The sequence below is a fragment of the Cricetulus griseus genome, chromosome 2 (assembly GCF_003668045.3).
Source record: "Cricetulus griseus strain 17A/GY chromosome 2, alternate assembly CriGri-PICRH-1.0, whole genome shotgun sequence".
NCBI lineage: Eukaryota > Metazoa > Chordata > Mammalia > Rodentia > Cricetidae > Cricetulus > Cricetulus griseus.
The window spans coordinates 137,496,765-137,523,221 of NC_048595.1; the positions used below are offsets into that span (position 1 = coordinate 137,496,765).

The 26,457-nt window shown below is 38.5% G+C and overlaps 1 protein-coding gene across 2 annotated transcripts; it reads left to right on the forward strand.

Moving 5' to 3' along the window:
* The first annotated feature begins 836 nt into the window (after window positions 1-836).
* On the forward strand, window positions 837-21,021 carry Snx16 (sorting nexin 16). Of its 2 annotated transcripts, XM_027398754.2 has the most exons (9): window positions 841-1,016; window positions 1,920-2,030; window positions 2,606-3,069; window positions 5,870-5,956; window positions 6,905-7,053; window positions 12,706-12,775; window positions 17,972-18,108; window positions 18,594-18,713; window positions 19,941-21,021. In XM_027398754.2, the coding sequence occupies exons 3-9, from the start codon at window positions 2,704-2,706 to the stop codon at window positions 20,035-20,037; spliced, it is 1,026 nt and encodes a 341-aa protein (XP_027254555.1). In that variant the 5' UTR covers window positions 841-1,016; window positions 1,920-2,030; window positions 2,606-2,703; the 3' UTR covers window positions 20,038-21,021. The 2 variants fall into 2 exon arrangements, with proteins under 2 accessions (XP_035295879.1, XP_027254555.1); XM_035439988.1 differs by lacking the exon at window positions 18,594-18,713 and having other exon boundaries at window positions 837-1,016.
* The last annotated feature ends 5,436 nt before the right edge of the window (window positions 21,022-26,457 follow it).

Below are 26,457 nucleotides of genomic sequence, written 5' to 3' on the forward strand. Positions count from 1 at the left end.
TCCTGTACCTGGATCCCTTCCCTCCTCTCTCCCTTCCCCTCCCTCTCTCCCCACAGAGGACAGCTCAGTCCAGTCATGATCAGACTGGCCTCTCCCGGATGACCATGTGTCTGCCTCTACCTCTGCTCTCTCACATGTCTACAATAACCCTTCTCCTTCACCAGACCTAGGTGAAGGAGAAGGGTTATTTCCTTCCATATTTCCTTTTCCTTTTTTTTTCATTCACTTGATATTGCTCCAAAGCCCTAGAAATCACGAAATGATCTTTAAATTAGATTGCACAATTCTACTGATAAATGGTTCTGTAAACTTTGATATATAGCCACCAGATAATAGTGTTACTGAAACATTATAGGTTTTCAAATAAGCAGACCTAAGCAGCCCAATATTGTTATCACTTGGGATAAATTACTAAGAAATTCAGAAAACTTTGCCAGAGAAAAGTCCTGAATTACATGGGACAAATACACAATGAAATTTTGTTCTACTTGTCTATTTTTCAAATCAGTTTTCATCCATCAAGAAGCTGCTAATTTTGGGAAATGACTACTAACCTTTGAGAGAACCCCAAGCCAGTGATAACTACAAATCCCATGATGCAAAGCTCGAGCCTGAACCTAGGATACCCACAGTGCCTCCTGGGAATTGAAGTCTTTGTGTCGCCTACTTGGCAAACTCGATATCGTAGCTCCATTTCTCAGGAAGTCACTTTTAATAGTAAAGTCTGTGGAACAAAACCATCGATTCCCCTCGAGGAAATTAGATTTGTTCTGGCTGCTGCAGAGATAGGGACCAACAACTGTAGCGCGAGCCTTCGGGGGCGGCGACGTGGTGTGACGTCACTTCCTGGAGCGGCTCCCCTCCCTCCGGTTCGCGGGAACCGGGCTGGTGGCAGACCTGAGGCAGAGAGCGGCTGCTTTCGGGCGTCCCGGTACGGGGAAGGAGGAGACCCGCCGCGCAGTCGAAGAGGAGCCGCCTTCCTTCACCTGAAAGCGGGGGCCGCGGTGCCAGCCGAGGTAGGACGAGGGGACACCTGCCGCTTCGACGGCTGGCGGGAGGGTGCGGGGACGCGGCAGGACCCCCCGCCGCACCCCTTCCGTCCCTGACCTTCGGTCGCCCCGGAGGGCTGGAGGCGCCCGAGCCGGGCCTGAGGGTCGCGGCCCGCGCCGAACACACCGCCCTGCCAGGTCCCCTGGGCCTGTGTTCCGCCGCCTTGCTGTCATCCACCTCACCTGTGCAAGCGAGCCAGGTAGCATTGGAGCATCCTCATGGAGGACAAACGTCGGGCGCCCCCAAAGAACGCGACACGCCCTCCGCACGCTCGCAGCTCAGTGGGTGGAATTCCCCGGTGCACGCTTAGGCCGCCCGGGGCAGCCCGGGGCCTCAGGTGGCAGATGTCACAGGCTGGAGCTGAGAACTCCAGAAGTCATGCACAGTTAATTCTTTTTTCTTTTTCGGGGGGGAGGGGGGCAATCAAGAAGAACGCAAGAGGTGAATCAGCAGCTCAAGTTTCTTGAATATTCGTCTGTAAGGAAGGTTCACTGGCCACGTGAGGGTAAAAACCCTGTTTCAGCGTCTTGCCAAGGGCAGGAGAGTTGAGCAAATGAAGTTGGGCTGGTAGATGGCCTGTTGTTGTGTATCGACCTGTCATTTCTAGTGGTTGGTACTTAAAATTTTAGAGTTTATTACTTAACGATGTAATGATAAACCATTACTTCTTTATAGTACAAAATTATCTTAACACAAAATACAAATATTTTTTGGACCCTGGGTTATGGAGGATTAATCATCTAGAAACTAAAACAAAATTGTAATTATTTAATTTTGTTGACTGTAAATCTTGATCAAAATTCATTAACTTGATCAAATTTATTTTCGAAATATATTTGATGTTAAGTTTTATAAAATGTTACTTTCAGAACGGTTGTTGCTGGCTTGGTGGTACGTATCCCTGCAACTCTGGAGGCTACAGCAAGATCAAAAGTTCAAGCCTATCTGGGCTTCTTAGCAAGGTCACAGGCAGCACATTGGTAAGTTAACGAGGCTTCATCTAAAAATTAAAAACAATTTTTTTTTTTTTTTTTAGGAGAGAGAGTTAGAGTACCTGCCTAGTATTTGCAAATCTCTTCCAAAATAAAAGAACATTTAATAATACCACCTAAGTTTCTGATTGACTGTGATTAGCATGTTTAAGTACTTGGGATATAAAAAGGCAATGTGAATGGTTTTTCCTTTCTTTTGCTATACTGTTCCTATAGTACTATCAGGATGACAAAACTTCTTATTTTTCCTCTTGAGGGGAATATGTTTGTATGTATGTTAGGATTAAGTCCATTTGAAATGAATGTTGCAAAAATAAAGGAATGAAAGGAGGCAAAAAAAGAGACTGCCATGTATTATGAGTGTTAAGAAAAGAGATAAAATAAGTTCGTTCTCTTTACCTTGCAAACAAGACTTCATGGAGATAATTCACATTAAAGGAAGGTGTTAGAAGTATGTGTTCACAAAATATTTGAGCTCACATATTAAAAAGAACATTTTGTTTTCTTTTGGATTGTGTTCTAGGTAGAAGACTAACCATTTGATATTTCCTTCTCATTTTTAGCTAGTGAACTCTAAGAAGAAAATAATGAACTGCATATTGGTTGTTCTTTAAGTATTTAGAGTCAAAAGTATACAGGTTTGTTGCCAAGGCCAAAGAAGATGGCAACCCCTTACGTCCCAGTTCCTATGCCAATAGGAAACTCTGCTTCCAGTTTTACAACCAACAGAAATCAAAGGAGTTCTTCTTTTGGTAGTGTCTCCACTAGCTCAAACTCTTCCAAAGGCCAGTTAGAAGACTCGAATTTTAAGCAGACCAATGTTCAGGATCGGATGGACAGTACATCATCTGTCTGTGGCAGTCCTCTCATTAGGACTAAGTTTACAGGTGCAGATTCATCCATTGAATATTCTACTAGACCAAGAGACACTGAAGATCAGCATCCTGACACAGTGAATTGGGAAGAGAGACCTTCTACGCCTACAATTCTGGGTTATGAAGTTATGGAAGAGCGAGCCAAATTTACTGTAAGTATTGACTTTTGCTGCACACCAGTGACAAGTCAAAGATTGGTCACCTGTGTGCCTAAGTTTGTGCTTATTAAGTCAAGCCTATACTTCAAATTCATAACCATAAAATTCTGTGACTTTTACCCAGTGAGTTCTGCCATGCTACTGCAAACTCTTATCTTACCACTAGACATACCTCTGTAACGAGCACATAGATAAAGAAAAAGAACATTGTTAGCACACATAGAACACCCCATGCTCCCTGACAGTCAATACACACTTACCTGGTATTTTTCTGGTAGCCTCAATTAATTTTGGCCCTTTTTGAACTTGATATAAATGTGGTTGTTTTGCATATACTCTTTGGGATCCAGTTTTGTTTCAGCATTATGCTTGTAAGAGCCACCCTTAATCTTGTATACATTTAGGTACCTCATTTTTATTGCTGGTAATACTTGTTTTTTTAGGCTTTTTCAGACACGACTGCTGTGATCGTTTGGTACTGATCACTTTGGAAACACATGTACACATTTCCATTTGCAATCTACTTAGGAGTAAAGTTTCTAGTTCAGAGGCCCAGCCTTGGAAGATACTGGTGAGCTATGCCCTGTAGGTGTCATTGCACTGCAGTGTGTGGGATTTCCACTCATTCACACCTTCCTAGTGTGTCACCTTTTGCCTTCCTTCTTAATTTATGTATTCTAGTTTATATTAAATGTGAGTTTTCTTAATGACTAATTGCATTAAAACATTCAAAACCTAGCCAGAAAGTGGTGGCACATGACTTTAATCCCAGCACTTAGGAGAAAGAGACAAGTGGATCCCTTAAGTTGGAGGCCAACCTGATCTACAGAGCAAGTTCCAGGACAGCCAGGGCTACACTGAGAAACACTGTCTCAAAAAAAAAAGCAAATAAACAAAAAAATCAAACCTTTTGACTATTTGGATAGTCTCTTACACATTCACTTATACATAACCATTTTGTAGTTTTCTGCATTCTAGACAGGTCCTTTTTCAAGTATGTGTGTTGTGATCATTCTTACCTTTCCTTGGTGCATGCGCTAGACATAGCTTTAACATCTCAGTTGATTGTTCTCTTTTCTTACAAATATCCTCTTCTCTCTTTTCCTCTTGTTTCTTCTTTTACGATGGTGTCTCACTGTAACGGGCTGTTCTCAGACATGCCATTCTGCTGCCTCTGCTTCTCAAATGCCAAGGTTAGGGCATGTCTACTACATCTGGCTCTGCTTAGCACTTTTTTATACTTTTTGCCTCCTGTAATGTTGTAAAGGTGTTGTCCATGCTTTTTGTCAAACGGTTTTGTGTTAGACCTTTCACAATTATAACAGAAGACCATCCAGGAGTGATTCTTATGGCCATGTTATGAAAAAGGCCAAGCCATTCATGTTTTTCTGTGAAATCTCTTAATCAGGCTTTTTATGTAAAAGCTATCTTCATTTTCAGTGTTGCCTATGACATAATTCATAAAGGTGAATCTACTACTATGCTCATTTTTTTATCTTTACCAATTTTACAACCATAATAAGTACAGTGTTTAATAGATCTTGATACCCAGTAGTCTCAGTGCTCAATCTCTGTTGTTTCTTAGAATGGCCTTTGCTATTCTCTGCCCTGTGCACTGGGTTTGTTAGATACAGATCAGTTGAAGAGAACCTTCATCTTCACAGTACTATCTTCACATATTTGATGAATCCATTGACTTCAGTCTCTAATTCTTCCTAATAATGTTTTGTAGTTGCCAGTGCAGGTCTTGGAGTCAGATTTGTCTGGTATACCTGATACTCTTAGATGAGATCTATATTTATTTGTTTTCTATTTTTTAACTACTTTAAAAAAATCTGTCCAGCTTTAATATTTCTGGGTTTTTGTTTGTTTGTTTGTTTCCTTTTTGATATTTTGAGACATGTTTTTTCTGTGTAGTCCTGGCTGTCCCTGCAACTCACTTTGTAGACCAGGCTGGCCTTGCAACCATACAAATCTGCCTGCCTCTGACCACACCAGCCAAGTTTATATACTATAATTTTGTGTATTTATGCATGTTGGCCTGTGTTTATGTGTTTATCATTAACCCTGCTAAAGTTACATTAGATCAAAGGGTTTGTTTGGGGGTTTTCTTGAAGTAAAGTTTTTATGTTTACTCTGATGTTTCATGCTGTTAACTTATGCCTGGAGGAGAGAACCTCCAAGAAAAACAGTTGACATTATTTTTGAAGAAGCAGTCTAGTATAGGATTTGGTTTATCATACCACTGGGATAAGATGTGAATCTGAGTGACACCATCATTCAGAACGTTTCACCAATTATAACCTAATGGCTGTTTGTCTATATTGACCTGCCCATCTTATGAAAGAATGTATATTCACTAAGATTCTGGTAGGGTGGGAGTGTTTTTGTCCACCTTGATTCATATGTTGAAGCCTAACCTCCACAATGATGCTACTAAAAGGTAGAACCAAGCTGGTGAGTAAAAGTGCTTGCCAGCAAATCCAATGGCCTTAGTTCATTTCTGGGACCCACAAGGTAGAAAAGGAGAAAACAAGTCCTGGGTGTTGCTTTCTGATGTCTACACATGTAGACATGTGCTGTGGCATTTTGTCTTTGTCATGCTTTTAAAAATTGTCTCCATATCCATATATTTGATTATCTGAATGACTTCATATTTCTTGCATAAAAATTGCTTGATATGCCAAGTAAAGTTTTCTAGAAATGTTTGACCTCTTTCTTTGTCTTCCCTCTTTTTCTTCCATTCCCCTCTCAATATTGCTTTCCCTGTACCTCTCCCTTTCTCCCTTTCTAGGTATATAAAATACTAGTAAAGAAAACCCCAGAAGAAAGCTGGGTAGTTTTCCGAAGATACACGGACTTCTCTAGGCTTAATGACAAAGTAAGTAGTCGATAAATCCCAAGCTGCCTCTCAGTTGTGAGTTATGAATCTGTTCCCTTTGTCTTTGTGGGTTTGTAAGAAAATCATAGACTTCATTTCACTATCATAATCTTTAGTGTCATCTGCAGTTAGCTACATGTTTATGAAAAATTGTTCTAATATAAATATGAAATGTTTAATATTTCATATATGATTATATAACTTTGAAAGTTTGAGGAAAATCTACTTAACATCACTTTAAAGGAAAGTGAACAAAAATATGTAATGTTAGTATTAGTTTTATTGCTGCCTACACCATTAAAACTCTTCTTAATAGTGGCTTGGGATAAGGTTTTCGTGCTTTTTAGGACCAGACAAGTTCACAGTCAGTCTGTTGGCTAGGCTGCACTCTTATCTGGTGTCTCTGGGGAAGAATCAGCTTCCAAGCTCATTCAGGATTTGATCAGAGTTTAGTTTTTGACATTGTAGGAACAAGGCATTTGTTTGATTTCTGCCTGTCAACTGGAGATCATTCCTAGGGTATGGATAGATCCTTGTGTGTGATTCCTCCATCTTCAAAGCTCCAGCCAACTTTTTATGGGTTGATCAATGGCTGGTCTAAAGTTGAATAGATAATGCACCAGAGAAGATATTCGAATAGCCAATTATACATTATGCATGAAATCAGAAATGCAAATTTCAGCCACAGTGAATTCCACTCCTTACACCAGGATGACTAACAAGAGCAAGTGGAAAATACCATGTGCAGGTCCTGGTGTGGAGCAACTAGAATGCCTGCTTGCTCAGCTCTGGGAAGCATCAAGAAGCAAATGCAGAAAAAGGCGTAGGTAGTTTAATTAGCTTAAGCTTGTTTGGTGAATGATTTCACATAGTCAATGCTATAGAACAGTACTCAATTCATGTAATTGAGCCCAGTGTTTTCTCTCTCTCTTCTTTCTTTGTTTTCAGTTGAAAGAGATGTTTCCAGGATTTCGATTAGCACTCCCTCCAAAACGCTGGTTTAAAGATAATTACAATGCTGACTTTCTAGAAGATAGACAATTAGGATTACAAGCATTTCTTCAAAACTTAGTAGCTCACAAGGACATTGCTAACTGGTATGTAACAAATTGAAATAAGAGATTATGAAATCATTTCAAAAACCAGTTTAAACTGAAGAATAAATTTAGGACCAACTTCATATCAGAACATAATGGAGGGTGAGAATTTAATTACTTCTCTCAAATAAATCTGTGCATGGAATTTTCTTGCTTTCAGTTGAAGATTTTATTTAGCATTTCATTTGTATTAAAGCTTAAACATAAAGGGGACATTTCAGTGTACAGTGTCCTCACACTACCCATCGTGTTAGCAATCATTTAGGCAAAACAGCTAACATACTATTCAAGTTTGGTTAATGTAACAGTAATTTAAGGATAATATTTTTATATCTCTGCAAAGAATATAAAAATTAGGAAGTTAGATTAATTCATATAGTAAAGTAAAATTTCTAGAAACATTGAGCAGTGTATGAAAAGGATCAAGAATTTTTTTTTTTTTTGCTTCTGAATGTAAGAAAATCCCTTAATGAATTAGCTTGTTTGAAGGGTTTACATTATTAGAAAAATTAGAGAGCATTTACAGTGAACAGCAACATATGGAACATGTCTTAACTGTTTGCAGTTTTTCAAATAATGATGGAAGGTAACCAAGAACCCATCCGTCTCTTTCCCTTTTTTCCGTCTTTGCCTGTCATCTGCATGAGATCTGCATACTCTTCTGAAGAGCATCTGCTCTTCAGTGTGTGCTGTCTCAGCTTGAAGAATAGTCTTCAGATAGTTTTCCCCCAAATTCCAGTATCATTGTTTACTCAGACCTGCAAAGTCATCTTTCACACATCCTTCACTACTTTAATCTCTTCCCTTAAGTTTTAGAACCCACTCAAACTTGTCTACTTTTTCTGGCTGCTGTCAGCTCCATCCTAGTGCAACAGGTCTCTGCCTTAATTACTGTAGTCTTTCCTGCTTGTCTTCTTCTCCTCACTCTGCCTTCTGTAGTTCACTAAAGCCTCTGATATTTTTGTGATGCAATTTGATGATATTATTCTGGTCCCAGCTGACTTGACTGTCTTTCCAGCCATGGATTTGTTATTTCTCCATTCATCCATTCTCTGTACATGTCATAACCATTCTGTATCTAACATTATCATGCTTCTTGGTCTTCAAGTATATGCTTCCTAGAAAGGCAGTATTTCAAACTACTACTCCACTGTAACTCCTGTACATCCCCAAAATTTCAACACAGACTTCACTTCATTAGGTTTCTTGATTAGTCCCTTTCCTCTCCACCAAGGTCCCTCCTTCCTCATAGTATATGTAGGAGCCCTTCACTGATTTGAAAGTTGTCTTCTTAAACTGACATAGTAGCTCTCTGCTTTATGATTACGTTGTTTCTCTCCTTTCGGGACTGTTTCTTCTATAAACAAATGCCTACTTCTCAGTCTGAGGTTGAATTACTTGCAGCATTCTGCTGTCAGTGGTGCTGTTCCTGTTGTACTCCATGTACTAGATTTCCATAGTCTCCTCTACTTCAAGTCACATAGTAGAGGGAAGAAGAATTCACTATTCAAGGACTTCATTGTGTTTAAAAATGAAGGAGAGAAGAGTCTTTCACTTTTTTAATGCTGAAAAGAGAACAGAGTCAATTCCTCCCAAGGGAAAAAAGGATGAACAAAATTTCTACATTTCTTTATGAAACTGCACTTACAGATCACTACAAAGAAGTGTATGGTGGTATATCATGTACTCCAGCACACAGGAGGTGAGGCAGGAGGATTTCAGCTTCCAGACCATTCTGGCCTACACATGAAGACCCTATTGGTTTGTCTGTTTTGGGGGTGCTGGAGTGTTGGCTCAGGGGTTAACAGCACTGACTGCTTTTCCAAAAGACCCAGTTTCAAATTCCAGCACCCACATGGCAGCTAACAACCATGTGTAACTCCAGCTCCAAGAGGATCTGACACTCTCTTCTCTTCGCCAAGAGCACCATGCATATAGGGCAGGCAGACACAGGCAAACTCCCATACACAGTAAAATATCAAAAAGTTAAAAATAAGTATGTCTTCATATATAAATAATTGTTCATGTGTTAAATAAGTCTTCAATTTCCCTTCTGATAGACTATGTGCACTTTCTTGATAGCCACTGCACCTTACCACACAGCTGTTGTCATTGCACAGCTGGCAACCCTGTTATAATTGCCAAATGTGACAAGGTGAAAGTGGAGGAAAGATGAAAGGAAATTAATAAATCTTAGTTTAAAGTACTGACAATATTGTTTTCAGGTCTATTTATAAAACAGGAAAAAACATTGAAAAGAAGCACTATTTCCATGAGAACAATATTTACTAGAAATTTTACCCATTTATTACATGAAAGCATGGCTACACAAAGGTGAAGTAGGTGCTGGTCCTGTATTAAATGTGAGAAGATGTGCCCTCAGAAGTAATATGGCAAGAAATACATCTTTTAGCCAAGGAAATGTCAGAACTTACAACTGGATGATATTTGAGGTGGTCTCTAAAGAATTAGTGATATTTGAACCATATTTGAGAGAGTGAAGAAGGATTTACCAGATGGAAGAGAATTTTCTAATCAAACTGCAGAAGTAAAGCCTACAGGTCATATGCTGGAAACAGCATGGTATTTGGTTTGTCAAAGTGAAGTCCAGTTATTTGCTCAGTCTCATAGTTAAAAACAGCTGTTTTATGCTGTCTCCTACACTGACATTTCACCATTACACACAGTAATGGCATTTTACCGTTACGTTTTCACAAGTATTACACATCCTATTTCCAATATTTTCTCCTTTTAAATTCTTTAATCTGCTAGTTAAACCGTAAGAAGTCCTGTCAAAAGGAGCTTTCAAACACTAACCCTGGACCTAGCGAAGAAGAGGGGAGGTAGGTAATGAGAGGCTTTCGTGGGTAATAATAGATACGCTGAATCAGGAAGCACAAGAGTCAGGTTGAGGTGGGAAGGCTGGTCAGCATGAGACACCACTCTAGACACAATGATGCAGGTTGCTGGGGTGTCATGTAAGAATCAGCATTAGTGTAGGTAGTGTTCATGCCAGCTCTGAGAAGGAAGCTCTACTTCTCTTGCTAGAGGAGCTGTGGATGGGAAATATTCTGGCTCAGAAAGGACCAAAAGGGTTAGTAAAGGCTCTAATGGGCTAAAAGTACCCAGGGGAAGGTGATCAGTATCTAACTAAGCCCCCAGTACCTCCTTTCTCACTCCTTGACAAGCCTCACAACCACACCACTGTTCTCATACATAGTGAATGCCTCTTCAGCCTTGATTCCTCAGTCTTCACGCTTAAGGCTAGGTTTCATATCTGTGTGTCTGTCTTTTTATCTGAATCCCTCTTAATATTTTTATGTAGTGGCTTTTGTATCAAATTTGGTATTACTATTTTTAGTATATTTTTATTGATTTTTTTAAGAGGCTATATAGGCCAGACTGGCCTATAACTTATAATCCTCCTGCCACAATCTCCCCAACACAGGCATGTGCCACTGCACTGGGCTCTTTACTCATTATTTATTTGACCTTGCAATGAGTTTAGGCCTTAGTTTGTTTCATGGTTGCTGTTTTCTCTTAAAATGAAAAATGAAATATAAAGCCCATTTAGCTACTAAACTGCTAGTCTTTCAAAAACAGCTGAAGTCTAAAGAAGTATATTATCTATGGAAAGAAAAAAGTGACAAGGTGAAAGTTTAGTAACAGGATAGTTTATTAGGAACATAGTTTAAAAGTACATTTGGACTCTCTTAGAGAACACCTTTTTAAGAGAATCAAAGAGAGATTCAAGTTACAGTACAGATTTTTCCCTAGAAGTAAAGGCAGTGCTGATATGTACTGATAATAAACTTCTTTCTCTTGAGAGGGAATGAACAGTAGATCTCAGTTTAAAACTGATTTTCCCACATGTACTGACAGTCTGCCATGGGAAAGGGTTAAAATCTTCCCTTGCTTTTCAATTCCTAATTTTTAGATTTGTTGCCCAAGAACAGTTTCTTTCCTGTGCTCACCTATATCTAACTGTAGGTACTTGATAGAAAGAGTGGGTGGGTGAAGTTAGAATTCTTACACCAGAAGACTGGTAGCCCTGTCCTACTTTGTGCTGTTGAAGCAGCTTCAGTATTCTAAGGTCCAGAACTTGATAGTCATATATGCAAACTGAGTATTCAGAGAGAACGGTCCTACAAAGAAAGATTTGATTTAACCAAGACATAAGACAAAATAATTTTCTCTTCGACAAGAACACAGGTTTATTCTCTGAAGACAGGTAGAAGACATTTCTACCACTTGTACTAGGTGACACTATAAAGGTCATTTTTCTATCTAGACTTTGATATCCTTTCTGAGATAGAGAAATAAGTGTGTTGCCTTTCAGAGTTGCTGTGAATGTGAAAGTGGTGTGATGCAGTGTGAAAGTGTCAGTACACTGGTATTGCTTCTAGGAAATGACACATTAGAATGCTTGGTGTTGTCAAGTAAAAGACTTGGGATTACCCCGGTGGTCAAGAGCTGAATGAAGACTTAGTAAAGGAAATAACTGATTCACAGGGTTTCTGAAAGAAAAAAAAAAAAAAAAAAAAAAAAGAACACCACCTGTTGTTGCTTGAAGCTTAAAAAGGACAAAAGCATAGCAGGTGGTTGTATATTACATTGAAGATCTTCCATGATCATGGACATGTGTCTTTTCTCAGCCTTCCTGAGTATGTGTCCTTTGCACTATATTCTAAAGCTTTAACAGTCTAGAATTTGCTTGCTTGCCATCAGCTTCTTTGCTCTTTCTTTGGACTTCGTGTTCTTTTCTTAATAATACTTTTTTATATTACTGTTTTTCTCTTTGAAGAGTTCTCATTTAATATACAGTTTATCTCTTCATGATTACACAGCCTTGTCGTTATAAACCTCTGGGGACCAAAAAGACCCCAAAGCTCCATTCTCTTCAATGCAGAGTAGCATCTCCTTTATGTAGTATGTCAATTAATCTCCTATCTTTTACAAATAAAAAAACGGAAGTTGCACATACATGTCAAGTTATCTCTTGGGCCCAGTTTTGCTGTTAGAAAAGAGAGCATTTTATTGTGAGGAAGTTGGTGATCTACCTCCTTAACCCAATGCTGATAGGAATTATATCCATGGGAATGATACTTCATTATATAAAATATTTAGTAATTAAGACATGTTCAGAATTTTTTTCTCTTTACATCTAGGGGAAATACGTATATAAATCAGTAAACATAGCAAGGTCAGTCTTTAAGGTAGTTCAGAGTAAAGGCTTTTCAAACTTTGGAAACACTCCGTGGTGGAAAGTATAATTTCCTTCATAGCAAGGTGACATCTTTTCAGCTGTTGGTACTGATGCTTATCTGAAAGTCAGAGTGAGAGTCACTACTCAGGTTGCTGCCCTCTGTCATTATTCTGAATTGTGTTTATTGTGTCTTATGGTTTGTATAACAGTAAACTTGTAATTTTTATTTACATTTGTAAGATCCTATGAATACCATAATACCTTAGTATCTTTTGTAGTTTGATATTTGCATGTGGCTACTTATGTGAAGACACACATAATTGCTTTTTTTATCTTGTCTACAAATTGCGTGCCTTACACACTGTATAGCGTCAATGTGCCTTTTGCTTTCTGCTGTCTTTCATAAACTTATTTGTATGCCAGCTAATTTTTTTACCTTTGAAAAGCCTTGCAGTGAGAGAATTTCTTTGTCTGGATGATCCACCAGGTCCATTTGATAGCCTAGAAGAAAGCAGGGTAAGTGCTATATTATGTCACATGAAAGAGGAATAAATAATACAGTACAATTACTACATTGTTTCTTGAATAGGTTAGCAAACAGCAAAATATTATCAGTTCAAACTACAGTGGTTTTCATACAGACAGTTTTTAATGTTTGAATCAAAGGTTTCTTTCATTGAAATACATGGTCTGAGTTTAGTGAAAAGATAAAAATTCATACATGGCATGTAATGAATAAAAATCTAAAATCCTTTCAATTTTTTTCCCGCTTCAATAAAATGCTACAGGAATTTACTTCATTTGGTAGTATGATTTATTGTGATCATTCCTTTTCTGAGGGACCCAAGTGAGGAACCTGCTGTCGAATTCAAATTGATCTTTAGAGGTAGACAGGACTGTCTTGTTAACAATTCAGCTCATGTTTCATGGTACTCAAATTACAATAATTGACACATTAAAGTGGCCCATTTCTTGAAGCAATAAGCTAGATCCACAAAACAGATTTAGTAATAAGAGATTAGCTGGAATTTTATGCAAGTTTACCCCCAAACGTTTAATGGCATTTAAATGAAACAGATTTAATTGGTGGGTTTGTAGTTTTGTGTAGCTAAACTGTAGCTCTTTGTGTTGGAGTAAATGCTACAGCTTTTTAAAAAACAGCTTTATTGAAGTAAAAACCTCAAAAGCTTTATTCATTTGTTATTTTGTTATTTCACTATTAAATAGTTAGCTTAGTAGTTTTTAGTATTTATACAGCTGTGGTACCACCACCATAAACAATTTTAGAGTATTCACATTACCTCAAAACATTTTAGTCGGCACTCCAGCCCAAGACAACCCATAATCTTCTGCCATTCCCTATAAGTTTGCCTTTTCTGTTTGTTTTGTATGTATATATGTTCATTCAATAATGTAAATGTTTTTGTATCTATAATCCACATACAGTGTGCATAATCTTTCATGTATATGATGTGCATGATAGAGTTACATATTTTAATCTTTTCTACCTTCCTTCAGTTAGCATGTGTACAGGATATTCCATTTTATTGCTTCTCTCATCAGTTTTTATGCTTCTGTCATTTTTTAATGCGTGCACCAACTTGCATTTCCTCCATCACCAGCTGAATGATACTTACAGTGTTTGCAGTTTTATACCACCCTAAGTCACACATGGACAGCTTCTTCTAAACCCTAGTACATGTATGCTTTCCTTTTACCTTAGTTGTTTATTGAGAAAGCAATTGTTTCCTTGTAAAGCATCATAATGTCTAATTTTAAAGAAACTTCTAAACTAATGAACTATGTTACTTGAGTAGTTTCCCACTGGTAGTTCGGGAGTTTCTGTTTCTCCATTCCCTCACAAACATTTAATATTATGTACTCCTCCCCCCACCCCAGATTGTTTTTATTCCAGCCCCTTGAATGCGTCATTTCTGCCTTCTCTGTCAATCTAAATGAAAAGTGAGCCTTTAATTTTATTGTCATTCCTATTACATGATGGATACCTTTTCTCTGTTTGGAAGATCTGTCTTTGACTTTTACTAATCCGATTGTGATGCACTCCCCCCACCACCACACACACACACACACTGGCTCTGTTCCTTCGTTGGCCTGAAGGCTGCTGCTTTACCTCAGATATGGAGGTTTCTTCAGAAGGCCATTATCTCTTCAAGTAGTTTTCAGTTACCTACTCCTTTCTCCCTGTGTCTCCTTGTAATTTTATTCAGTTATTTTTTTCTTTGTTTGCAAGATTGGATTGTTTCTATTGGTTTGTCTTTGAATTCAGGGATTCACAATTCCGTCTTGTTACATTTGCCATTGAGTATCTCTTACTTTTTTTTTTTTAATTTTAGGCCTCGTATTTTTTAATTACAGAAATTTCATTTTTTTCTATTTGTCATTCTTTCTCATATTTAGATTCACTATTTACTGAGAAATAAATACATTTTTTAAATTTTAGTACATTAATATACAAGGTGCTTCAAAAATCACTTATTCTGTATACCATTACTTGAAGTCATTTAGAGATAGCTTCTATTAGCTGTTGTTTTTTCCGGTTGTGCTTGGGTGTTTGTTATTTGTTGGTTTTTATCTGTTTGTTTTGTTGAGTACTAGACACTTCAGGAGATGAATTCAGCAACCTTAATCTGATTTCTGCTCTATAGACTGTTGGTATTGGGCTACTCATTTGATAACTGTGATATTTTGTCTCTGCCGCACATGTAGTTACTGGGTTTGGGCTCATTGGGTTATTTTGACCTAGAATGTGTTTGGAAAGTTAAAGTTCCATTTTAGGTGGATATATTGTACTACAAAACAGTTGGCATTACTACTTTTTTCAGTTCATGATGTCTTTTTCCTTTCAAGTAGATTGTTCTGCCTTCCTGCAAGGCAGTTCTTTAAAAATTTTAATTTTTGCATTTTTCCTTTTTTTCAAAAAAATCTTTTAAATACTTTTAATTCAAAATATGCACTGGCTGAGTCAGAAAAGAGTGGAGTTGGTTTAAGTCGAAGTATCTGAAACTCCACACTATTGCATTAGGGACTGGATAATTCTTTGGCAAGGAGAACTCACCCACCTCTGTCCCAAGTGCTGGGATTAAAGGCATGAGCTACCACACCCAACTTACCTGCACCCTATTAAAGAGAGACATTTCTATGCCTCCAAATGCTTGTACTAAAGAAGAAATTAAGATTGGCAGAGCTATATCTCCATGGAAGTGGCATCATTGGAAAAAATGAGGCTGAGGTATACTAACAATAAATAGATTATGACTGGAAGTGAGCAATGAGAACTGGGTACAGTGGTACATACCAGTAATCCCTGCATCAGTGACTCATGAAGACCTATTCTCAATATTCAAGAAATGTATTGTGGATTCAAAAACATTAAAGGAAACATTATGACTACAAAATGTTAAAACCTAAACCCTTAGACTTTCTACCCCCCACTTGGGTATTCTTCAGCTTAGGAACTTAATTTTTCTTGTTTCCAAGTTTGAGAAAACCAGAAAGGCAAATGATGATGGCCCCTGAGTTATGGGACATATTGTCCAGAAGCTGCTGCTAGTCACAGAAGATTGCATACATCACGTTCATCATCATTTAATGTTATAATTCATTCAGAGCAGTTTTGGTTTGGTTGTTTTCTAAGAACACAAAGCATTTTGAGGTCTTATTAATAGGTAAATAGTTCCATCAGCATATTTGTCTAATGATTATTCTGGAAACATAGTCTCTAGGGACATCTTTCCTAAGACAGTGCTCCCTTGTGGAGATGGTTTTTCATCCTGGAAGATACACAAGGGTTTATAGGAAGCTTATTTGTAGACATGGAATTACCTGATACTGTGTATTTTACTCTTAGCTTCCCAACATTTGTTAGGTCAGTTGACACATCAGTGTTTTTCCATTACTCTCTGTCATCACTCATCTATAGTATTATTTGCCTTTTGATTCTGGGCTGATTTTCTTGGTTACCAGGGCTTTTCTATATTAATGGTTACATGGGGCTCTTATAAAGTTGTCTCATTACCATACTTCATCATATTTCTTTCTTTTTTTTTTTTATTTTACTGTACTCCAGGACACAAATGTAATCTTTAAGTTATGTTCTGATAGTAAAACTTGCTTTTCACACCAGGCTTTAATTGACTTAGCTTTTTCTATATGAGTGGTTTCTCATCCCAATACCATTTATTAAAGTGTTCACCTTCCTTCACTAGTTAAAAGTTTTCCTGTCTCATGAATCATTCTTGCCTGTTTGCCGCCAGTTAGTTCAGCTTCAGTTAGTTATCTCCTCCTGCCAGCTCTATACAGTTAATTACAGTAGCTTCAGAAGCTTAGAGTCCACAGAGAAAAGGTTTTCTCCCATGTTTGCTTGTTGTTTGTTTTCAATGTAAATTTTATAATCAACTCATGAATTCCTTGAAAATCCTGTTTCATTTTACTTGGGAATATCCTTCAATAAAGGTTTCATTTCTTTTTCTCCTTTTAACTTCCAAGACATTAACTTCCAATCATTCTGTTAGTAATTGCTGTTTTATAATATAAATTTTCGTGATTGACTTGTTGGATTTTGTATGATTATTTCACATCCCTACTGTATCTTTGGAGGAGTCTTTTGAATTGTCTGTACAGCTAATTGTATCCTTATAATACTAATGTTCACAGTTTTCCCTACTGGCCCTTAATATTGTACATGGCATTTTCCTGTATTATTGTGCTTGTTAATATATCCTGGGAGATAAATCAAAACCATCACAGTGAGCATACTTTACCTTTCTTCCTAATCTTAAAGAAACCCTGTGTCATCATGAGACATTTTCTGTAAGCTGTTGGTAGTTGTGGTTTGTTCACTTGTTACTGTCTTTTTGTAGGTTAGCAAGTTATTCATATTCCTAGTTTGCTAGCTTGTAGAATGTGTGTATCTGTGTCCTATTGATGGTTTTATTTATATATGTAAGGATAACTTTGTCAGGGATCTTTCTTTAATCAGCAGGAATTATATATTTATAGAATTTCAGATGATAGAATTATTTGAGAGAAAATTTCCTTTTAATTGCTGAATTTAGATGATAATGATTTTTGTAACAAATTCCTGTGTGTATTGCTTTCCTTTTTAACTCATGTTGAGTCTGGTGTCAGAATATTCCAGTTTTCTAAGCTCAGGAATTGTTCCTTTTTCTCTTCTCCAGAACTACTTGAATACTGTGAATGGTTTTTGTTACTTCCGTCTTCTTAGAACTTGCCTGTAAGACTAATTTGACTGATAATCCCTTTAGTTTATCAGAGTATAATAACTGACTATTGTTTTTAATAAATGACAATAGTTTATTCAGGTTATCTATTCTGGGGAAAGGTAGTTTTGTATATTTTATAGAAATTGATGGCTTTTATAATTTTAAAAATAAAGCCATGTAATACTATTCTTTATTTTCGTACATAATATTCTATCACTTTGTCTGTAATTGTACATCCACTTTCAGTGTTTGCTACTGTTCTTATTCTCAAGGAAGAGAGTTGACAGGTACCCTATGCATAGGAACTGTGTGCCAAAATAGCAGTAATCTAAAAAGATAAGCATGAAGAGCAAATTATTTGGGTTTTTACACATATTTCTCTGATGTCTGTATTCCTGACTCTTGAATATGTTTTTGAGAAAGGTGCTGCTGTGCATAATTTTGCTTTGCCTTTATGTTCTTTGTAAAGGCATTCTGTGAGACTCTAGAAGAGACTAACTACCATTTACAGAGAGAACTGCTGGAAAAGCAAAAAGAGGTAGAGTCCCTGAAGAAACTGCTCGGAGAAAAGCAGCTTCACATAGACACATTAGAGAACAGAATGAGGTGGGTTGTGACACTTCTACCTGTGGTCTGGCAAATCTGACTCGTCACATTCTAGCCTCAGTGTCCTTTAGATTTGAATGTGGCTTAGGAAATTTGTGACTCTCAAAGTGGGCTCTTGACCTACTTCCTTGTAAACTGTTTGGATATGGGAGGCTGAACATTTAAGGATGAGAAACCTTGGGAAGATAAAGCTCTAACTGATAAAAAAAGTTAAGTGTGTTCATGTTACCAACATAACAGGATATGCTAACTTCTGACTACAAAAGCTGGAGTTTGCCTCCCCAGCTGTGTATACTGAGTGCATGTGGGAAAGATTGGAAATTATTACAGTTGATGCTGTCACTGTCACTCCTCATTTAACAGTTTAATAACCACTTGTCTGCATAGACTTAGCAGCTAGAGACTAGGAATGCTGCATGTTTTCATGACAGTGAAGGACATCTCTTATTCAGAATAAATAACCTTGTGTTGTACCATACTTTTAGAACATTGTCCTTGGAACCTGAGGCAACACTCTATGTGTCAGGAGCAGAAGGTGGACAGATCCTAAGGGTGGAGTCCTCTGTACTTCAAGTCAATCGGGATGTCTTGAATGAAGACTCTAGGTATATAATTGTCTTAGTTAGGGTTGCTATGGTGGTGGTGAAACACCATGCCTAAAAAGCAAGCTGGGGAGGAAAAGGTTTATTCCTCTTACACCTCCGCATTGTTGTTCATCACTGAAGGAAGTAAGCACAGGAACTCAAACAGGGCAGAGACCTGGAGGCAGGAGCTGATGCAGAGGCTGTGAATGGGGTGTTGCTTACTGGTTTACTTCCTCTGGCTTGCTCATCGTGCTTCCTTACAGAACCCAGGACCACCAGCCCAGAGGTGACACTACCCACAGTGGGCTGGGCACTTCCCTGTGTTGACTAAGAAAATGTCCCAGAGGCTTGCCTACAGCTTGATCTTATAGAGGCATTTTCTTAATTGAGGTGCCTCCTCTCAGATGACTTGAGTTTGTGTCAAGTTGACATAAAACTGTGCAGCACAATAATGTTTAGTTTACCACAGCCTGCTCATTTAAATCCAAAGAGGTTTTTTGTTTTTTGTTTTTTTGTTTTTTTTTTTTTTTTTGGTTTTTTGAGACAGGGTTTCTCTGTGTAGCTTTGGAGCCTATCCTGGCACTTGCTCTGGAGACCAGGCTGGCCTCGAACTCACAAAGATCCACCTGCCTCTGTCTCCCAAGTGCTGGGATTAAAGGCATGCACCACCAACACCTGGCCCAAAGAGTATTTTTTATGAACTTTGTATTACTGTATCGTGAATCTGTTCATCAAGGAAAAAAAGAAAAAGAAAGAAAGTACCCTAGTTTCTCCCTAAGAAGCGAATTTTCTGGCCAGCCAACTTTTCCTAATTGGCAAACTCCAGGCCAATGTGAGACTTTGGGAAATTAGGTGGAGGCCATTGTTGGTGACTCATTGAGTAAAGGTGTTTGCTGTCAAGCAAGGAACTGTTATCCAGTTCCTTGGTTCCACCTCAGCAGAAGGAGAAAACCTATCCCCTCAAGTTTTCCTCTGACTTCACACACATGCTAGGGCATACACATACACACACACACACACACACTCTAAATAAATTAGTGTAACTTAAGGAATGACACCAAAAGTTCACCTATGATCACCTTAAACATGCATACACATGGGTATGCACACACAAATAATTTCTGGTTCAATGTGTAATTATTTGACATTAAACGTATAAGTGGCCTTTCTGTGAGAGAATAACAAGAAACTGAGAGCGTGTATCTGTCCCCTTGTCCGCTTCACTGACATGATCCTCTTTCTTTGCAGAGCTAATAGTAAAGCACACTTCAACTCAAGAGAAGCTAGAAGTGTGATAGCAGACATAGAAGTTGCACAGTTGGCATATAATGTGGAAGATGACTAACATACTGGTGACAGTTCCTTGCATTTCGGCATTTCAGCAGATTTGCAGTGGAGTGGCAGATGCCACTTAACAAGACTGAACAGAAGAGAGCAAGACTGCACATGTATAAAGTTTACATAAAGTGTTTCTTAAGTTATTCGAATAAGAACTATATTCACTGCTGCTTTTAACTGTCTTTTATCCAGCATTGTATTTACTATACTGGAAAAAAAAAAAAAAAAAAAACTAGTTAGATTTGTTATCAGGGCCCATATTCGTAAATACTTTACATAAATTATTACAGTGTCTTGCCTGTATATTGCTCCAAACTATGTGTGTGTGCGTGTGTGTTTGTGTGTGCTTGTCTTAAATCACCAGTTATATTAGGTGAAAACTAATTGCATGCTAGAATCTGGGTAATGTTTCTATGACATAGGTTTAAATCAGTGAACACCATCGGGAAGATAAAGATGAATCCAGTTTAAGATGTTGCTGTGTTTATCATCTCTAAATAAAAATTGCTTATTTGGAAGGTTAGTACTACTTAAGAAGATGACTTTGTACAGCCAAAGATTAATGTGTTCTGAAGAACTATAATTAGATAGGCAAAGTGATAAAAGAGCTTTGATTTAAATGATGATTAGTTAATGTCAAGATACTTATTGTAAGTGTCCTGATTTATTAATATACTAGGATATTTTCTGCATAATCTTCAACTCAATTCTCCACCCATAGATTCAGTGGGGTTTGCCTCATTCAGAACACTACCTCTTTTTGCTAATCAAGGCATATTCTTTTCAAAATATGTTAGTTTTGAGGCAAGTGAGTTACAAAACAAAATAAACATATATACTACAAAGTTCCCAAGTAGCTTGGCTCCTGGTGTTCCATTTGTATTTCTATGTATGTGAAGATGTTATGCTGTATTATGGCTGATTTTGTTTATAATGTATTTAGCCAACTGATGCACTTTATGATAATTAAACTCTTTTGTGCCAAGTTCAACTGGTGAGTTTCTTGTTAGCTGGAAGAATGATATAGTACCTTAACTCTTATTACAGAAGTATTCTAGGGTCTTTGAGCCAGCCTTGTGAAATGTTTCTGCCTATTTCAGCTCTGTGTACAGTTGTAGAAATGCCTTGTTCATCTTGATAGTGTGAGCTTGTATGGTTTCTGTTTCCACTGTTTGCATATTATTCTTAATGTGCATTATAATCACAGTAACATCTTGAAATCCCAGTTGGCATTGAAATACATAAGCTTTCTAAAATCTGAGAGAACCTTCTGGAGAAATAGAATGTTTTCATTTATCTAAACTTGAGATGCAATTGTTCAAAATTCTGCTAACACAAGTCATTATTACATGCACTGACTCTTGTTAACCTTTGATCTTACAGGAAAATATTTTTTATCAGAATGCTAAAATTAAATTTTTGCCAGAATACATAGATATGCTCTGACTCAGGACATTTTCCACAGAGTATTAAAAATGTGCTTACTTACTTACCCTTAAAGATAGAAAAGAAAATAATAAATTAGTCTGCTTATTCATGTTAAGTTATTGTAGGCTTTGCAAAAATACCAAAAAGAACAATCTCTTAAATTACTCAATACCATTTGACCATAATGATCTTTGCAAACACATTATGTTAAAGTACTATGTGCCTGCTTTAAGGGAACCACATACTTCTCAGATTATAGTTAAAGTTCTAAATGGCTGACAACATCTGCTTTTTAGGTAAACTACTATTATTTATGTTTAGAGGCTGCACTTTTTACTTTTATAGTACATTTTCCTTCTGAGTATTATCCCATTTAATAAGTGAATTTTCCATTACAAGAGTAACTGTTGCTCAGAGGTTGGCTTCCTTTCCTTCCCTTTGCTTTCTGTATTCCCCCTGTCCCCTGCAGCTTTCAGAAGTCAAATTCCATTTAAGAGCTGTGTGTGTCTCCCATGAATGGAATGAGCTTAGGATTCTTTTTAAGTTTATACTTGATATTCCAGGTATTCTGGAAAGTTTTTGTGAATACGTGCCATGCCCTTTAAAGTAACCAATATTCACTTAAAACTTGGAATGCAGCTAAAACAAAAGGTACTTGTGAATAATCTTACAACTTCAACTTAAGAACTATGCCACTGGTTGCAAAAAGCTAAATTGCCCTCCCTTAAAAATAGTAGAGAGGGTGCCTGAACTGGCCTTCCCCTGTAATCAGATTGGTGATTGCTCTAGTAGAGCCTTCATCCAGTACCTGATGGAAGCAGATGCAGAGATCCACAGCCAAGCACTGGGCCGAGCTCCCAGGAGTCAGTTGAAGGGTGGAAGGATTGTATGAGCAAGGGGAGGTAGTGATAAGGAAACCTGCAGAGACAGCTGACCTGAGCCTGTGGGAGCTCATGGACTCTACACAGACAGGTAGGGAGCTGGCATGGGACTTACCTACACCCTCTGTATCTGGATGACAATTGTGTATCTTGGTCTATTGTGGGGCCCCTAGCAGTGGGACCAGGACCTGTTCCTGGTGCATGAGCTGGCTCCTTGGAACCTAACCCCTATGGTGGAATGTCTTGTTCAGCCTTGATGCAGTGGGAAGGAGCTTGGTCCTGCCTCAACTTGATGTGCCATGCTTTGTTGACTCCCATGGGAGGCTTTACCGAATCTAAGTGGAAATGGAGGAGGAGTGGATGGGGGAGCAGGGTAGGGGAGAGGTGGGGGGAAGGAACAGGAAGCAAGAAGAGAGGGGAAACTGGTTAGCAAGTAAAAATTTAAAAAAATGATAAAAAGACAAAGCAAAAATAAAAATAATAAAACTTTTTAAACAGAGAAAAAGAAAGTTAGGTCAGTGAGTTTGGATTGCACATTTTAAATGCTGGCAATTAGAAGACTATCAAAGGGCCCTTGGCCAAAGGACGATATAAAATTAGGACCATGGGTTGACCACAATCTCAAATGAGACATATTACCTGCTACTAGTTTTTGTCATTTACAAAGATCTGTGTCATCTCTACACAAATCAAAAAGCAAAACAGACAGGGTATACATGAGAATGAAATGGGATGCTTTGTAATAGACCCTAGTGCAGATAAGTTGAGTCTTAACACAATGTTTGTAGTTGGAGTTATTGTAACCAAAGAGGTAGGAGAACCTCTTACAACTGAAGTACTTTGAAAACCGACAGTGAGTGTCCCACAATGGACGCCTTAGTTGCTCTTCCCATCCAAGTTTCTTGTTTTTTTAGACAGCAGCCACTGTCCATGAGCTAAGTCAAAATGGAGCAAATTTATTTGCACCCTAATGCTTTGCAGACATAGGAATTAGGAAAACTTAAGTGTTGTGTTTCTCTGCTCCCGGGAGGCAGATCATCAAGCGCATGCCCTGATTGTGGCTGATGAGACGAGGGAAGCAACTAGTTGATCTCGGATGCCACAGCCAGCCACCCTCTAGGGCTGATCGAGGGAATTGGGTCACGTGGGCACCAAGTGAAGATGGGTTTAAAGGACTCCATAAATATCCAGATAAAGGATAATGGTATTTATTTATTAGGGGAGCACTCAGATGATGATGGTAAATAAACTCTGTTGTCTTCCTGCTCCTGAAGATGCAGTCTCTGCCCTTCAGGATGCTCCGATCACAACCCCAGAAAACATAAGCCAGCCCCTCCTCTTCCTTATAAGGGGTCACATCCGAACACCTGAAGCCATGCCCTAAGGTGCAGCCACCACCCCAAGTCCACTGGTGGAACAAGATGCCACTACATTGAATAAGAATGGCCCCCATGAGCTAATACATTTGAATGGTTAGTCATCAGGGAGTGGCACTATTTGAGGATTAGGAAGTTGGCCTTATTGGAAGAAGTGTGTTACTGGGGGGTAGGGTTTGAGATTTCAAAGTTGTCTTTCCCTCTTTCTCCATATGTGTAATATGTATATATAATACACATGTATTATGTAATATGTATATAAACACACACGTATATGTGTATGTATGTATACATAGCCTGCATATCAATTAATCCATGCCTGTCTAGATGCTACCACACTCCCTGCCATAAATTGAACTAAACCTCTGAAACTGTAAGGAAGTCCCCAGTTAAATTTGCCTTTGTTCTTGGCATCTCTTTACTATACAACAGTGACTAAGACATGGGATATTAATGTGATAGTCCTAACCATGTTTTTTGTTGTTGTTGTTGAAGGAATATGGATGACTTGGGGACTTTGGACTAGAAAAGCAAATTGACACTTAAATGGGTCATCCTAGTAGGAGCATAGTGTAGGGAGCCGTCCCTGCATTCTCCATTACAATGATGGTGCCTGCAGGCACTGAATGTAAATTATTTCGCAGGCGCTGGGTAATTTTCCATTTCCTTGATCTCTGCCTATCCCGTGGCTCATATGGCCTGAGGAGCTGAAGCCATTCATAGGGTGACACGTCCCAGGCAGGGCTGCCAGCCTTTATTAGGGGACGGGATTCTTGGCTCGGGGTCTCCGCTCTGGTAAGCTTATGCTCTCTCTCTCTCAAGATGCATTAAAGCTTTCCTGCAGAAGGATCCAAATGTCCTGTGTGATTCTTGCCTGCGAGAATATCGCGCGGGACAGCATAGAGAACAGTGTTAAGGGGGATTTCAACTGAGAATACTAGTAAGTGACCTAGAGACTGACCATTCCTGTAGTAGTAGAGATCTCAAGACAGCCTGGTACTGACGCTGTTCTGTGGTCATCAGTAATCACTCTTAAGCAGATTTATAATGAAAAGGGACAAGATGACAAAGAGAAAAAAAAATGTATGGTTTGAGGAGAAAAGCAGCACCAGAAAGTGGAATGGAGCTAAGTCCAGTGTCCAAGAAGATAAAACATTTAAAGAAAAGCTAAATGGAATAAAGGGAGTTGTGGCCTCAGAGCAAGATCCCCACCCAGCTAAGCTTCCAGCTTGTGAAAAGGAATTAAAGAAAAACTTAAGCAGTAGGGAAACCATCAATAACAGAAAGTTGATGTTAATGTAATTGAAAGAAGGGGTCATGTTCCAGCCCCAGCAAGCAGCACAACTTGGCAGCTTAGCTTCAGCCATGTGGTTCTGGCTTTACAGTAAAGAATACAAGGGGGGCAGTGGCATCTCACTCTCCTGCTAAGGCTGCAGAAGCCAAGTATGTGTCAGGGGTATGTCTGCATGAATGGTCCAGAAAGGCCAGTGCATGAATCTTAAGAGTAAAGCCAAATTGTGTTGAGGACCCCAAGATGTTGGAGATGCTAGAGTTGTAGGATACTTGCCAAGGAAAGCTGTAGACTGGATGTGGAACCAGCCCAAGAGAAAGAAGCATGTTTCAGTCAACAAAGCTGAAAGGAGTTGGAGATCTGAAGAGTACTTTGACATCAGGCATGGAGATAGAGAATATGGAGTTTGCCCTGCTGGTTTTCACACTTGGTTTGGTCCAGTATTTCCTCACTCTGCTCCCTTTCCTCCCTTTGGAATGGTAATATGTATGTTCTGTGCCATTGTATGTTGGGAATATTTGTAATGTTTATTCTGTGTTGTTGTACGTTGAAAGTGCTTTGTTATTTTTATTTTACAGGGGTTACAGTTAGGAGATTGTCTTGAATCTCAGAAGAGACTTTGAACTTTGGACTTTTAAACAGTTTTGAGACTATTATAGACTGGGAATTTTTGAAGTTGAACTGAATGCAATTTTGTTTTATTTTATAGCTACAAGCCTAGAAAGGCCAGGGACTAGAATGTGGTAGCTTGAATAAGAATTGCTTTCATAGGCTCATATATTTGAATGCTTCTTCACCAGGAAAGGAAGCCCTTTGATAGCATTAGAAGGATTACAGAGTGTGGCCTTGTTGAGGGAAGTGTGTCAATGGGGAGGGCTCTGAGATTTTAAAAGCTTCTGACAGGCCTAGTCTTTTTCTCTCCTCTCTGCTTTTGGATCACATGTACTGTCAGCTACCTTCCAACACCATGCCTGCCACTGTGTTCCCTGCCATGATGCTAATAGATGGACCCTTTGAACCTTAAGCAAGTTCTCAATTAAATGCTCTTTTTTTTTGATAAGAGTTGCCTTGGTCATGGTGCCTATTCACAGCAATAGAAACTCTAAGTAAGACACGCCTTTTTCCAGATGAGATATGTATGAAATAGAAGATAGATAGATAGATAGATAGATAGATAGATAGATCAAACTCAGGTTGCTATAGTAAAAGCCACAAACTGGGTGGCTTAAACAACAAATTTATTTTCTCATAGGTATGGAGGCAAGATGTTCAAGATTGAGGAATTGACAAGGTAGGATTCTTTTTTTCTTCTTCTTTTTGTTTTTATTTGGTTTTTCGAGACAAGGTTTCTCTGTGTAGCTTTGGAGCCTATCCTGGCACTCGCTCTGGAGACCAGGCTGGCCTCGAACTCACAGAGATCCGCCTGCCTCTGCCTCCCGAGTGCTGAGATT

What these genes read in the sequence shown, in the direction of transcription:
- Snx16 (XM_027398754.2), top strand. Translation starts at nt 2,704, where the DNA reads ATGGCAACCCCTTACGTCCCAGTTCCTATGCCAATAGGAAACTCTGCT. An exon ending in ACATTAGAGAACAGAATGAG is followed by an intron (nt 18,109 to 18,593) that starts GTGGGTTGTGAC and finishes CCATACTTTTAG; the next exon opens with AACATTGTCCTTGGAACCTG. An exon ending in GTCTTGAATGAAGACTCTAG is followed by an intron (nt 18,714 to 19,940) that starts GTATATAATTGT and finishes CTTTCTTTGCAG; the next exon opens with AGCTAATAGTAAAGCACACT.